At 46.5% G+C, this 15,956-nt stretch overlaps 1 protein-coding gene across 1 annotated transcript; it reads right to left on the bottom strand.

The window, feature by feature from the left end:
• Window positions 1-697: 697 nt before the first annotated feature.
• On the bottom strand, window positions 698-14,943 carry LOC134570617 (uncharacterized). Its single transcript, XM_063428546.1, has 7 exons — window positions 14,872-14,943; window positions 12,854-12,925; window positions 6,413-6,513; window positions 5,950-6,099; window positions 4,760-4,929; window positions 4,202-4,387; window positions 698-885 (listed from the first exon to the last, which is right to left on the bottom strand). The coding sequence occupies exons 2-6, from the start codon at window positions 12,923-12,925 to the stop codon at window positions 4,257-4,259; spliced, it is 624 nt and encodes a 207-aa protein (XP_063284616.1). The 5' UTR covers window positions 14,872-14,943; the 3' UTR covers window positions 698-885; window positions 4,202-4,256.
• Between the last annotated feature and the right edge of the window lie 1,013 nt (window positions 14,944-15,956).

The raw sequence follows: 15,956 nt of genomic DNA, 5'->3' as shown, positions 1-15,956 counted from the left end.
TGGATGTTGCACTCTGGGTGGCTTCATGTAAATATATATATATATATATATATACAAACTGTATGTGTGTTTTTGTTCCATGCCTTACTTACTTTATATTGTAACCTATACAGCTTTCTAATTGTGTTTGGTGCTTAAACAAAGCTATTTAGCATAAAAACACACACAGACTGGGGGTATTTGAATGCTGTCCTCTGCCCATTCTCTATTCGGTATACAGCATGGCTAATTTATTACATTTATTTTCAGTTTTATTTATTTTATTTATTCATTTATTTTCAGTTTTTTATTTTCATTTTTACAGTTTCTTTGCGCCCTCTGCTGGAGCTTTAAAACATTTTAATATGAAGAAAAAAAAAAACCTTTTAAATAATGAAAGTTATGTGAATATATAAATACATCACCATTTGTTTTATTAGCTATTAAGAGCACAGTGCGTACTAAACAGGCTTTATCTAGTTTTTGCAATACTTTGAATTGTTTTCAATGTTATGTTACAGAGCATAGTTACATTTTATTTACGTCAGTCAATGGTCTGGCGTCCTAGACAGCTTCCAGGTTGTTAAAAAAGAAATTAAAATCTAAAATTTGCATAAAATGTGACATGATTTGAGCAGACTCAAGGTTAAGTCATTTTTTAGGTCATTCTGTGTCAGTTTATATAATAGTCCACACAATAAGAACAAAAAATGGAGGTTCTTTTGAGGAGTGATGAAGTGTCAGTAAATAGCTCCTCGCCGTGCGCCATTTATTGAATAACTACCGATATTCCAGCTGCATTAATAGGAATGCATATCCATTGCTTTGGGAGAAATCCTGGCTTGGATTCTGATTCCTGGAAGGCTCTTAAGTGCTTTGATTTGATTGAAGGAAGAATGTTCATCTCTATTAAATAAATCAAATTGCTGTTAGTTGTAAAAAAGAAAAAAAAAGTGTTGCAACAAATCAGTTACTTTGCATCTGTATCATTGTCCCGATGCTCACTTACTGCTACCGTTCAGCGCTACAGAATTTGTTGGCACTTCATAAATAATCCAGATATTTTTTTTTAACTTGTCTCTAAAAATCTAAGATTGTTGGTGGGTTCTCTGCTACATGTGGAGCCTCACACTGCCACCTAGTGATTGCAGCAAGTAATAGTTAAATACAGTTGCAAATCACACATGGAAAAAAACACACTGAATCATTAGCGTGTACTAACTAAATAGGGAATTGTGTAAAATTAGAGGATTAAAATGAAAGTATTGATATAAATAGCTGGATTTGGAAAAACACTGGAGGTTGAGAATGTGCCAGTCCCTCATTCGCAATATCCAGTACAGTGAGCAGCTGCCCGAGTTACTCACTAAAACTAAAGATAGCAAACATTCAGCACAGATCTGTAAATGTCAGGATAAAACAGAAAAAATGCACTGCAGGGCACTCCGCATTGGCTAATTATAAGGAGAGACTAAAATAACCTTAGAAAGCCTTCAGTGCTAGTGGTCAGTAGCCAGTGCGTCCAAAGTGACGTGTAAAGTGATGGATCGACTTCAGCCCCATAGTGCAACTCAAGCACATGGAGCTCCCTCATCTGAGTAAATCACACCCGCAGTGGTGGGCTAACAGACTGTTTCCAGAACCGTGGGATTCTTCATGTTGGCAATGTTGAATATCCGAATAGTAATAGACTTCTTATAGCGACAAACACAAATACAGTGGTGTGATGTAGTAGCATAGAAGCAGGCTTAAAAGGGAGAAAACCATCTAAGGATAATTTAAGCATATTATAAACATTCTGCCAGAAGGGCTGCCCTCCGGGGGCATTCCCACCAAATCTGTATTAAATGTGTCTGTTGCCAGGTCACAGCGCTAGCAGAGCCAGTCCGGAGATGGATCCATCCTTCGGAGAAGCCTGGGGGGTACAGTACCAGCATGATAAGAGTGTGCAGTAAGAATACAGGTAAGAGATGCCATGTGCTGAGGATTAAGGGTATTGCCTGTATATTGCCCAAGCTGTTGGGATCAAAAAATTTATGAGAAGTGAATGTGCACCCCTGAAAGTAGTGACTAGACATATGCTGAATTCTTTTGCATACTCAAATACTTATCATTTCTGCACAAAATATTGTGTTGGAGAATGCTGCACCATAAGCCTGCCTCCTTAGCCTCACCCCTCATGCCAGAAAGACTTCCTTATCAAATGTATGTACACAGTCTTAGCCCCAACAGCACTGAGTGAACAGCTTTTTAATTAACAACCTGGCTGCAGTCAGAGAAGCAGCAAACAGGTTGTGATATCCTTACTGTATATGTCCTCTACTTCTAACGCAGGTTGTTTTGTAGTTCAGATCATTCAGTATTGTCAGAGGCTGAGCAGTGTACATACATTTCATAAGGAAGTCTTTTTTTCTGGAGTGAGGGGGTGTGGCTAAAGAGGCAGGATTATGCAAGTATACTGCAAAACCTTTTTTTTTTTTTTTTTTTTTTTTTAGTGCATATCGAGAATAACATACATGCGTGAGGTACCCCGAGGGCAATCCTCAAGCAATTTTGTAACACATAACACATAACATGGGGTAGTCCAGCATACATGCACAATTTTAAATTTGAGTAGAAAGTGTTAAAACAAGAGTAATACAGGCTCATTAGTTAGACTGCACTTAAAATGGGCCTTCGGTGTGAACTAGGTAAAACAGTAGGAGCTGCCGACAAGTAACGCTGGTATGGTAGAGCAGGTTGAGTATTACTGCCTATTCATCATAACAGGAGGCTCAGATGCACTGGGAGCTTATTGTAATGCTGAGTAAGGGCGCTGCGACCACGAGTATTACTAAGTTGACAATAGTGGTATTAATGCCACAAAGTGGAGTAGTGGTAGGAGAGACTAGCGAGTGATACTAGGCTATACAAATCTTAGGCAGATTGATAGGGATGAGTGACCAAAATGAGTAAGACAGACTAATAAAAACATAGTAATAAAATAACAATATTAAACCACATAATAAGGTGATAGTCGCTTGTGTGCTGCTGGGTCTGTTACAGCCTGGGTTAGAGTCCCTGTCAGACTTAGCTTAATTAACAGCCAGCTTCTATAGTTGGAGAGTCAGCCGATACCTTGGCTGGGCATCCAGCTTCCACATGTGCACTGTCCAGAGGCGTGAGCCATGCTGCGTTTCAGGGTAGAGGCATTCTCCATACCCCAGGCTAGTTCCAGGGCCTGCGCCGTGTTGCTGTGAGCTTGGAGGTTCCCTGAGTCCAGTTCCAACCATCCAGGGGTTTTTAGGTGCCTTTGCCATTTTAGGGCAGGTGTCTGAGTGTCAGTCCTCTCTGCTTGTGTGTTCGGTGCTCTGGGGGTAATCTCCGGGTGGCCCCAGACCCAGGGAGGCGCAGGGTGTGATGTTTGGCTTTGGGAGGTCTCTTGGGCCTTATTCCGCCGCGTGTCTGCACTCTTACCCGTGGTAGTTTTGCAGGGGGTGCCTGCTTCATCCTGTCCATTAAGATTGCCCAAAAGCGGTTGAAGGCTGCTTCCAGACGCTCTTCAATGTGGCTAAAGGGGTCCATGAGGTCGGCTTGAAGCGGCACTGGGTACCGTATCACAGGCGCAGGTGCATCCGCCATTTTGTGTGCCGCCGCTCGACTCTCAATTTGTCGTTGCGGCATCTCCCACCATGTCCGGGGGCCTCAGCGTGTAGCCCAGCGGGGGCCGGGATAACCCCTACCGGCCCAGAGGGGGAGAAAGCGGGACCCAAGCTGTCCGCGGGGTGGATGATGGACAGGGGACCGAGCACATTCCCCCGCCCTGTAGGAAGTTGCAGGCCGCAGGGAGCCCTCATCTTCAAGAGTGCGCTCTGCCTTCGAGGTTTCACCCCCATAGGTTGCCCATACACCCCCCTGTCGATGCATGCCCGTGTCAGGAGGAATTAGGGGGTAGATTGTCCTTTTCTTTGTTTTGAAAATGATTTAAGCTGAGGAGCTCCCTCAACCTGCGTCCTGCTCAGTCAGTGGCCCGGCTCCGCCCCCAACCTTATGCAAAAAATACAGCATGATAACAAGGTTAGTTGTATTGATGCCCGGAGTGTCCCTTTACCTCTAGAAAGATTTGTTAATCACCACTCACTGATCTTCAACAGTAGGTCTATTGTCACAGTGTCAGAATAGGAGGAGAGAAAGGAAAATCTCTGAAGCAGGTAACACACACTAAATTGAAAACATAACTTACTTTATAATTTATCAGAACTGCATATATTAGAAGGCGATGCTGCAGAGTAAATCTGTTATTTCTTCTTGTTTGACAAAATGTGCAGTAAACCCATTTCCTTAATGCATGTGTCTAACAGACGGTCAGCTTCCCTCTGCTGTGAGCATTTAGATGACCCCTGGACAGCTTCACACAGCTTTTCCTGTGCTGCATAAAGAGGAAGCATGAGTTAATTTCAAACTGTATTAATATTATGTAAAAAAAGCAATCGCTGTCATTCACCTGATCACTAGAGACCATAGCTCGGTGGTAAATGACACTGATTACAAAACACACACACACGGTTATTCAAAGTTAGAATTCAAAGCGAATTTCAAATTTAAGGTCAAAATAGCTGAAGTGGAAATTATTCTGTAAATCAGTTATGCTTTAGTTTCAGCTACCATGAATTTTCACTTTACTGAATAATCCTGTGTTAGTCACCTTTATTCTAGATCGACTCACTCCTCTCTACAGCTCTACATTCAGTACTAAGTTCAACCAACCTCCCACTAGAGCAAGATGCTAATTGCCGCTCACCTTTCTGCTCCTTCAGCTTGCACTCGGCTAGCGCTTTCTGCGCAGTCTCCATTAATTTTAACAGTTGTTCTTTTTGCTGTAAGAGGTGCGTTTCCTTCTGAGCCAACGAAGCGATAGCATTATCTGTATTCACTTCAAGTTTCTCCAATATATCATCAGCTGCTGCTTCACTGCAGAGAGCGACATGTTAGTTCCAGTAACGGGTCCAGCACATTATAAATCCATACATCACTTACTGCAGGTTAGTTTGAGATTGTAATCACCTTTCTGTCACACTGAAGTTTTCCCACTCAATCTCTTTCATTCAGGACAATTTATTTTGTATTTAGTATTTTTTTGTTTTTTACTTGTTGGGAGTATTCACCATAATCATTCACTAAATCAGTTTAAGAATGAACATTGCAAATAGAATTATTTGGGTCAAATATTCCTGTTTCTTTACTACTGTTTTATTCAGCAGAAATCCACAGTACAAAAACCTTTTGTTTAGAGGAACGTTCCAAACAACTAAAGCACTTCAGCTACCGGAAGCGCTTAATTTGGGAAGAGTGTGTCCTCTTTTTTTCCCCCATTTTACAAAAAATGCAGATTTTATTAGAAATTGTCACTTTGACAAATTAACCTTGTTACACCCGCCTGGGCTGCCAATCAGACAACTGGTCACGTTACTTCCTGGTTTGGTTAGCTCAGTGAATCTAAACTCAAGAGGCAGACAATTTTTCAGAGCACCTGCCTTACAAAGACTTCTCATTGAGCTGCATTGGGAGGTCTGTGATTGGACAGCCACCGAAACTCTGGGCAAGAAGAAGAGAGCTTCTAAAGGCTGCAGACAAGAGATCTACAGCTTCTGCAAGCGGTTTTAGATATACAGCCAATGAAAACACAGGTATAATTAAATAAATGCATGTTTTCGCTGTAAATATAGCAATCAAATAGTGATTTTTATTTTGGTTCTGGAATGTCCCTTTACATTTTTAATTTCTCTCACCCCTCTGTTCCTTTCATGACAAGTCACAATATCATGCTCTTCTACACACACACACATATATATATATATATATATATATATATATATATATATATATATATATATATATATTTAGACTTATTGATTCATTCTTCCACTCTACAAAACACTATTTATAAAATCAGAGGTGAGGCTGAAGTGTTGACTCCATATTTTACAATACCTGGATCCTGTGTCTGAACCTTTATGTAATATTTCCAACTCCTGTAAGATTCTATCAAGTTGTCTTTTAGTCTCTGCTTCTTTCTCAAGCCACTCACGCAGGTTAATGGTCTGAGCCATCCGAAAGACGAAGGACTCCCTTTCTGAACTCCTAAATAAAACAACGGACTGTTTAGGAATTGGGAGATTCTAAGCAGATACCAAATACCGTTATAAATGGTTAATATCATACATGGGTATAGAGATAGAAAACATCTCTCTATTCACAGGAAATGATCCTCCACACCATCTGGGAAGTACATCTATTAACAGGTGTCAATTTGGATTCATCCAGGAATACACCTCAGTAATAGTCAGCTGGGTGGATTATGCTACAAACTGAGAAGTAATGTGTCCTTTATAACAAAGAATAATATTAACGTGAAAAGAATATAGAGAATGTATTGTTCTATTTATAGATAAACCTTTTTAGAGTATCTGCCTCCAACTCTGTTAACTCTGCCTGGTTTCTTCTTAGCAGAACCCTTTCTGACTCCACTTCATCACACAACAACTGCACGAGAGTCTGAAAAAAAGAAAATATTAAGAAATAATAAATTCCCAGATTTTACTAGTAACATGACGTAAAGTCATGATTTTATTAAAGACACGGAGGCGAGTATTATGCATAACTCTTTCTTTATTTCCTCAGCAGCAAAGATAGAGGAATATAAATATTGTCAAAATGAAAGAAAAAACTGAACAGGCATAACAGTCAGCCAATCACATAACAGAGGAAGTAGCTATATAAGTCCTGTGTCTCCCACAATCCCCCTCTTTCTTGCGAAAACCGAAGACCAGGTAAGATAACGATGTCCCACTTGATCCAAACAGGAAACGGGAAACAATTCGAAAACTTCAAGCTAAAAAAGATAGAAAAATATGGTAATTTCCAAACTCAAAACTGTAGACTTACCAAACATAACCGTGAGGAGCCATACAAAAAACTGTATTCTGAAATAGAAAATATATAAAATTAGGATCCAGCATAAAATGGTCAAGATCATCCAAAACATGATGCAAATACATGATATAAATACATGATATAAATACAGACCTAATTGAAAAGCATACCTGAATAGCACCGAAGCATCTCATTTCCCAGAATCCACACCGGGAGGGTGGGCGGGAATAATACTCGCCTCCGTGTCTTTAATAAAATCATGACTTTACGTCATGTTACTAGTAAAATCTGGGAATTTTATTAAAGACACGGAGGCTCATATTATGCAAGTTCAAAGCTGTGCCACTACTCGAGATGCGATGTGTTCAATTGGTCTGAAATAGAAATCTCGAAAGGTCGATTCCCTGGACCAGTCCGCCGCTCGCATAATGTCTTCTAGACGACATCCGACTGAGGATGCTTTCGAAGCCATCGCGCCCCGCACAGAATGAGGCGTAAAAACAGAGGTGTCTATACCTGCAGAAGATAGTAGCCAACGCACCCAACGTGCCAGAGTAGGTGTCGAAACTGGCCGGTGAGGTGACTTAAAAGATAAGAACAAATCATGTAGATCAGCGGAGCGAAGGGAATGTGTAGCATCCAGATAAACTTTGACGCAATCCACTGGGCAGAGTGCCGGACAACCAGAAAACCTCGGGTAAGTAAACGACTTGGATGCAGACTTCGTCCTCCTGGATATGTCAAAAGTAACACCTTCTGGGGTGAATGCAACGGCGTCCCAATCCAGGGCCCTGACGTCAGAGACCCTCTTGCAAGAGATCAAACAGAGTAACATCACCAGCTTGGATGACAACCGTTTCAAAGTCAATTCATGGTTAGGGTACCACGATGAGAGGAACTGCAACATCACGTTGACATCCCAAAAGGCAGAGAAACGAGGCCGAGGAGGACGTGCAAGGCGAATACCCTTGAGAAGGCGACATACGAAAGGATGTCTGCCGACAGGGGAACCATCCAAACCCCTGTGTCCGGCCGAAATAGCCGAGCGGGATAGGTTGATCGTGCGGTACGCCTTGCCCGAGTCAAACAGGAACGTGAGGAACTCCAGGATCAGATGTAGAGGGGCAGATACGGGATCCACTGCCCGTTCCATGCACCAACCAGACCACGATCTCCATGAAGCTCGATAAGCCGTTCGTGTGCCTGGGGCCCAGGCGTTATCGAGGAGCAGGAGAGTTGTTTGCGGAACGTCTGAGACAACCCAAGGTCCCCTGAAAGGAACCATGCTATCAGGGGCAACGGGTGTTGAATCACCAGGTCATGCGAGTTCCCATCCGGATCCAGAAGGAGGTCCTGGAAGACTGGTATCAACCGGGGAAAATCTATTGACAACTCCATCAAGCGAGGGAACCATGGTCGAGATATCCAGAGAGGGGTGACCAACGCCACACAACAGTCGTGGCGAACCAGTTTCGAGATCGTGCGTGCGATCATGTTGAACGGGGGAAAAGCGTACAGGTGACCCTGCGGCCAGTCTTGGAGGAAGGCATCCGTCGCCACCGCTGCCGGGTCCGGCCTCCAACTGTAGAACCTCGGCAGCTGAGTGTTCAGCCGTGATGCGAACAGATCCATCTGGAACTTTCCCCATAACATGTCCAGGCCCTGGAACACCGAGGCGTGCAAATGCCAATCGCCAGAGTCTCGTAAGTGTCTGGAATTCCAATCCGCTCCCGAATTGTCCAGACCCGGAATTGTCCAGACCGAGACGTTGTTGTAGAGGCAGAACTGCCAGAAATCCTTCGCTAGAATCGCCAACATTTTGGACTTCGTGCCGCCCAGGTGATTTATGTAACGGACCGCCGACACGTTGTCCATCTTGAGCAGAACGCAGCAATTCGCCCGCCCTGGGGTAAGGCTGCGGATCGCGAATGCCCCCGCCAGAAGTTCCAAGCAGTTGATGTGCAACGACTTCTCCATGTCGGACCATCTGCCTCCTGTGGAAACGTCTCCACAACGAGCACCCCAGCCGTGCAAGCTGGCATCGGACTCTATCACTACGTCTGGGACGGAGCCGAAAATGGCTCTCCCGTTCCATGCCTCCATGTGTGCCAACCACCATTCTAACTCGTCTCTGGACTCCGCGTCCAAGCGTATCCGAGATTCGTAGGAGTGGCCCAGTCGAAGGTGCGACCCTTTGAGCCGTTGAAGGGCTCTGTAATGTAGTGGGCCCGGGAAGATCGCCTGGATAGAGGCTGCGAGGAGGCCAATAATTCTCGCCAATTGTCTTACTGACAAGTCTGAGACACGAAGAGCCCTCCGGATTTCCTTCCGAATGGCTTTCATCTTGGAATCCGGTAGAAACAAAAACTGTTGGACGGAATCCACTTTGAAGCCCAGGAATTCTATCGACTGGGCGGGGGTCAGGACCGATTTGTCCCAATTGATCAGAAATCCCAGACCTTGTAAAAGGTCGGTCGTCCAGTCCAAGTGTAGTAGGAGGTCCGCCCTCGACTGGGATAGGAGCAGAATGTCGTCCAGGTAAATAATGAGGCGGACCCCTCGGGTTCGGAGGAATGCCACCACCGGCTTCAGGAGCTTGGTGAAGCACCAAGGAGCCGAAGAGAGACCGAAAGGCAGGCAGGTGAAGCGCCATCGTCGGCCATGCCAAGTGAAATGCAGGTAGTCCCTGCAGTCTGCGGCAATGGGAACCGTGAAGTAAGCATCCTTCAGGTCCAGTTTGGCCAGCCAGTCCGCTTGGCGTAGAAGGTCTCTGAAGCAGTGTATGCCCTCCATCTGGAAATGTTGGTAACGTAGGAAAGCATTGAGAGGGCGAAGATTTATCACGGGGCGAACTCCGCCTCCTTTCTTTGGTACAAGGAACAAGTTGCTCGTAAAGCCTCGTGCGGCGAACGGCAGTTCCTCTATTGCGCCCTTGGACAACATTTCCACGACTTCCGCGGAAATCATCTCGTCCTGATCTGGTGGAAGAGACAGTTCTCTGGGGGGATAAAACTGGACAGGCATAGAAACAAACTCTAGGCGATATCCCCTTACACACTGTAGTACCCAAGCATCTGAGGTCAGTGCCACCCACCTGTGATAAAACAAGGCCAACCTCCCCGCTACCTGAGCGGGAGGGGAAGAAGGGGTACTCACCGTAAGGACGTCTGTTAGGAGCGCCACTGCGGGGGTATCTGGAGCCCCAAGCTCTGCCTCTGGCTGGGAAGAAGGTGGGTGCTCTCGGGTCTTGGAAGCCTCGTGATGGAAAAAAGGAACCTCTGGGTGCTCGGAACGAGCCTCTGTAACCGCGGCCAGGCGGACGGTTCCTGCTACGCCCGGCCCCTCCAAAAACCTTGGGCGCGAACATGCGTTTCATGTTCGCTTGCGCCTTATCAATTGCGGTAAAGGTCTTCACATAGGAGCCCATGTCTTTGACAAAGGAGGAGCCGAACAGCAAGCCCTCCTCAGTCGGGTCAGGTTCTGTCACCGTCATAGCGGCCAGCTTAGGGTCGATCTTTAGGAGGATCGCCTTACGCCTCTCAGAGGACATAGCCGTATTAGCATTGCCCAGCAGGCATATAGCTCGCTGGACCCACCCGATGGCCACATCCATATCCAAAACTGAGTCTCCAGATTTGGCAGCTTCGAGAAGCTCGTATAACTTCGATAGGGGCCCCAGAGTATCCAGGATCTTGTCCTGGCACCCTTTCAGGGAGTGGTCAAGGCCCTTCTTGGGCTTCCAGCCCGACTTATTGAGGAATTGGGCAATTTGGGGGTCAATATCCGGGGTTTTGCCGGCGGCGCCGGGGAGGGAAGGCCTCGGGCATTCGGCGCGCAGTTTATTGCGGCCTTCTTTAGAGAGCGGGGTGCGAATACGCTTAGCCACGTATTGGGCAATATGGTCTGGGGGAACCCACTCAGCGGACCTGGGGTGCCGCAAGTCGTCAGGGTCGAACAGGGGGTTACCCTGCGGGTCAAGAATCGCCTTGGTATCCCCAGAGGCGTCTAATAAGTGGCCACTGGCCTTGGCAGAGGAGCCCGAGGGGGTCACGCCCGTAAGGGGCAAATCCTCGCCAGATTCACCTTCGTCAAAGGAGTCATATCCCATATGGTCGGACTCATCCTCCACACTCCGGTCGGTATCCGACCCATCATCTAGGGCTCTGGCCCTTTTCCATAGTCTAGCCTTTTTAGCCCGGCCAGGGGCTCTTTTGCGCGTGGGGTGCGCGCTATCAGTGACCGCTTCCAGCGTGTCATTCATGGCAGGTAGCACCTGCATCGAGGAGTGGGAGCCGACATTTTTGGATTTGGCCTTAGCCTTACGTGCCCCAGGCACTGTCTGGGCAGGGGAAGGGGACCCCCCACCCTGGGAAGTTGGGGTGGTTACTGCAGGTACAACCATAGAGTGCAGGGAGTGGGTAAATGAGGAGGAGACAGCCCCCATGGCCGAGGCAATAGCCTTCTGCAGGGAGGAAGCCATAGTGGCTTCAAGCAATGCTTGAAATTCCTGAGAGGCCATAGCACTCTCAGTAGTCTCCATGGTAAAGTCCCCTGAGGGATCTGCAGGCCCATCATCCCTATCCTGCATGCTGGCTATAGTTTGTAAGAGCAAACTTTAGACTAACGAAATGGGGCAGGAGAGAACTAAAAGGGTTGAGTAACCCACAGAGAAAAAGCAATAAGAAATAGTCAGACCGTTAGTGTGCCCGGGAGGGATCGAGGCGACCGACTGCACGGCAACTAGGAGGCAGACCGCATGGAGGTCCGTCCAAAATGGCCGCCGCACGCGAGGGAAGTGCTGGCGGCCGTGCACCCGTCGGGGGAAGGGGCGCGTGCACTCTGCCCGCGCGGTAAGACCGTGGGCGGGCAGGGAAGTGCACGTAGCCGCGGTCGTGAAGCAAGGACCGGCCGCGGCAAAAATCACTGTTTGCACCCGCGAGGGAGCAAGGGAAAGGCAGGGAGAGAAAAAATCTCCCGGTAAAGGGGGAAAACCCCCAGGGATCCCCAAGGCACACTAAGAGCACAACAAATAAAAACGATGCATATACATTTAAACAAGGGATGCATCAATAAACACAACACCAAAGTAAAATCAGTAAATGGCAATAATAACAAGAAATACCACAATCAAAGTGCAACAAGTAAGAGAGCTAAACATGGATACTTAGCTGTCTGAGGAAGCAGCAAAGAAAGAGGGGGATTGTGGGAGACACAGGACTTATATAGCTACTTCCTCTGTTATGTGATTGGCTGACTGTTATGCCTGTTCAGTTTTTTCTTTCATTTTGACAATATTTATATTCCTCTATCTTTGCTGCTGAGGAAATAAAGAAAGAGTTATGCATAATATGAGCCTCCGTGTCTTTAATAAAATCAATTTATAGTGAATACGCTATGCCTACATTGCCAACAATATACCAGTGCCCTTATATGTTGGTAAACCATTAAAAACATGACTCATTAAACCCCACTTTAATACATTTAATTTGGTTTTAATTAATTAATTTGCTGCATTGTTTGCATGCTCAAATCTTCATATAAAATACATGTTTAGCAGTAAGCCGGCCTCTTTAGTCACGCCCCCTCAATCCAGAAAAATATTTCCTTATCAAATGTATACACATAGCTCAGCCACTGACAGCAATGAATGATCAGAACTATGAACCAACCTGCATTAGGAGAGGGAAAATGAATAACTATCACTTGCAGATAGCTTGCACTCTATCCTTCACATAGTGTTCAGCCAGACCTATTCTGTAGAATGGAGCTTACTTTTTTTTAGTTTGTTTTTTAAGAAGAGGAATAACCAATGTTCTTTTCAAATTGTAAAATGATGGAAAATTAAATTTTAACGTTCGTTTAAGAAAAGTAAAACCAAATTGCTGCACTACCACTCATGATCCAAATATGCACTTTATGTACATTTGAAAGTAAACAAAGATCAATATTCACATAAGCTAACCTCCAGTTCAGCAGTAGTGAAGGAGAACTGGCTTTCTTCATCTTCTGACAGAAACTGCTCCAGGGCCTCCATCTACAATGTAAAGCACATGGTTATCTGACATTGGACGGTCATTGTACGTCTGACCCACCCCGGGCAATTCACTGTACGTCTGACCCCCCCCTCCCAGCCGATCAATATATGTCTGCCCCCCTCACACAAAGTATTGTACATCTGACCCCTCCACGTGCTAGTCAACGTGAAACAACCTCGGGCTGTTCACCATGTCTGACCCCCCCCACCCCCCACCCCAGGCTGGTCACCATATGTCTGACCAACCCCATGCAGGTCGCAATATGTCTGACTCCCCACCCCAGACTGATCACCATATGTCTGAACAACCCCATGCAGGTCACGATGTCTGACCCCCCCCCACGGTCAGTGTATATATGTACACCCCCCCCCACGGTCAGTGTATATATGTACACCCCCCCCACGGTCAGTGAATATATGTACACCCCCCACGGTCAGTGTATATATGTACACCCCCCACGGTCAGTGTATATACGTACACCCCCCCCCCCCCACGGTCAGTGTATATACGTACACCCCCCCCACGGTCAGTGTATATACGTACACCCCCCCCCCCCACGGTCAGTGTATATACGTACACCCCCCCCCCCACGGTCAGTGTATATACGTACACCCCCCCCCCACGGTCAGTGTATATATGTACACCCCCCCCCCACGGTCAGTGTATATATGTACACCCCCCCCCCACGGTCAGTGTATATATGTACACCCCCCCATATGGTCAGTGTATATATGTACACCCCCCCAATATCCCAATATGGTCAGTGTATATATGTACACCCCCCCCCCATGAGCAGTGTATATATGTACACCCCCCCATGGTCAGTGGATATATGTACACACCCCCATGGTCAGTGTATATATGTACACCCCTCCCCCCCATGGTCAGTGTATATATGTACACCCCCCCATGGTCAGTGTATATATGTACACCCCCCCCATGGTCAGTGTATATATGTACACCCCCCCATGGTCAGTGTATATATGTACACCCCCCCATGGTCAGTGTATATATGTACACCCCCCCATATGGTCAGAGTATATATGTACACCCCCCCCCCATATGGTCAGAGTATATATGTACACCCCCCCCATGAGCAGTGTATATATGTACACCCCCCCATGAGCAGTGTATATATGTACACACCCCCCCATATGGTCAGTGTATATATGTACACCCCCCCCCCCCATATGGTCAGTGTATATATGTACACCCCCCCATATGGTCAGAGTATATATGTACACCCCCCCCATGAGCAGTGTATATATGTACACCCCCCCCCATATGGTCAGTGTATATATGTACACCCCCCCATGGTCAGTGTATATATGTACACCCCCCCATGGTCAGTGTATATATGTACACCCCCCCCATATGGTCAGAGTATATATGTACACCCCCCCCATGAGCAGTGTATATATGTACACCCCCCCCCCATATGGTCAGTGTATATATGTACACCCCCCCATGGTCAGTGTATATATGTACACCCCCCCATATGGTCAGTGTATATATGTACACCCCCCCATATGGTCAGTGTATATATGTACACCCCCCCATATGGTCAGTGTATATATGTACACCCCCCCCCATATGGTCAGTGTATATATGTACACCCCCCCCCCATATGGTCAGAGTATATATGTACACCCCCCCCATGAGCAGTGTATATATGTACACCCCCCCCCATATGGTCAGTGTATATATGTACACCCCCCCATGGTCAGTGTATATATGTACACCCCCCCCCCCATATGGTCAGAGTATATATGTACACCCCCCCCATGAGCAGTGTATATATGTACACCCCCCCATGGTCAGTGTATATATGTACACCCCCCCCCCATATGGTCAGTGTATATATGTACACCCCCCCATGGTCAGTGTATATATGTACACCCCCCCCCCCAATATGGTCAGTGTATATATGTACACCCCCCGTTACCTTGGATACGGTCTGTCTGTCACTCACTCGGTATTAAAACCAGCTGCTCGCGCGCTCCGAGTTAAACTAAACGTAAACGTCACTTCCGGGACTATAGAGTGCGAAGATAGAGCGGCACCGAAAATTATTGCTTCCAACAGACCATAGAGCAGGCGGCAGCCTTGGAGGACCCAGGGTTACCATAGAAACCGAGATACACCACCAGCCCAGCCATACACAGCTACTACAACTCCCATCATGCAACCCAGCCATACACAGCTACTACAACTCCCATCATGCAGCCCAGCCATACACAGCTACTACAACTCCCATCATGCAACCCAGCCATACACAGCTACCACAACTCCCATCATGCAGCCCTGCCATACACAGCTACTACAACTCCCATCATGCAACCCAGCCATACACAGCTACCACAACTCCCATCATGCAGCCCTGCCATACACAGCTACTACAACTCCCATCATGCAACCCAGCCATACACAGCTACTACAACTCCCATCATGCAGCCCTGCCATACACAGCTACTACAACTCCCATCATGCAGCCCTGCCATACATAGCTACTACAACTCCCATCATGCAGCCCTGCCATACATAGCTACTACAACTCCCATCATGCAGCCCAGCCATACACAGCTACTACAACTCCCATCATGCAGCCCAGCCATACACAGCTACTACAACTCCCATCATGCAGCCCAGCCATACACAGCTACTACAACTCCCATCATGCAGCCCAGCCATACACAGCTACTACAACTCCCATCATGCAGCCCAGCCATACACAGCTACTACAACTCCCATCATGCAGCCCAGCCTTACACAGCTACTACAACTCCCATCATGCAGCCCAGCCATACACAGCTACTCCAACTCCCATCATGCAGCCTAGCCATACACAGCTACTCCAACTCCCATCATGCAGCCCAGCCATACACAGCTTTTATACTGATACCTGATGCCCATAACAGTACAGATACAAAGTGATGTATCTACACCAATCATTTATGTCATGGCAGAAGAGACTGAGGTGACAGTGATATTAATCACACTACAGCAGCCACTTAAACCGAACCCCCCCAC

This window comes from Pelobates fuscus, chromosome 8 (genome assembly GCF_036172605.1).
Source record: "Pelobates fuscus isolate aPelFus1 chromosome 8, aPelFus1.pri, whole genome shotgun sequence".
Taxonomy (NCBI): Eukaryota; Metazoa; Chordata; class Amphibia; order Anura; family Pelobatidae; genus Pelobates; species Pelobates fuscus.
Note: the sequence above shows the minus strand (reverse complement) of the source record. Positions and strands in the feature narration are given on the sequence as shown.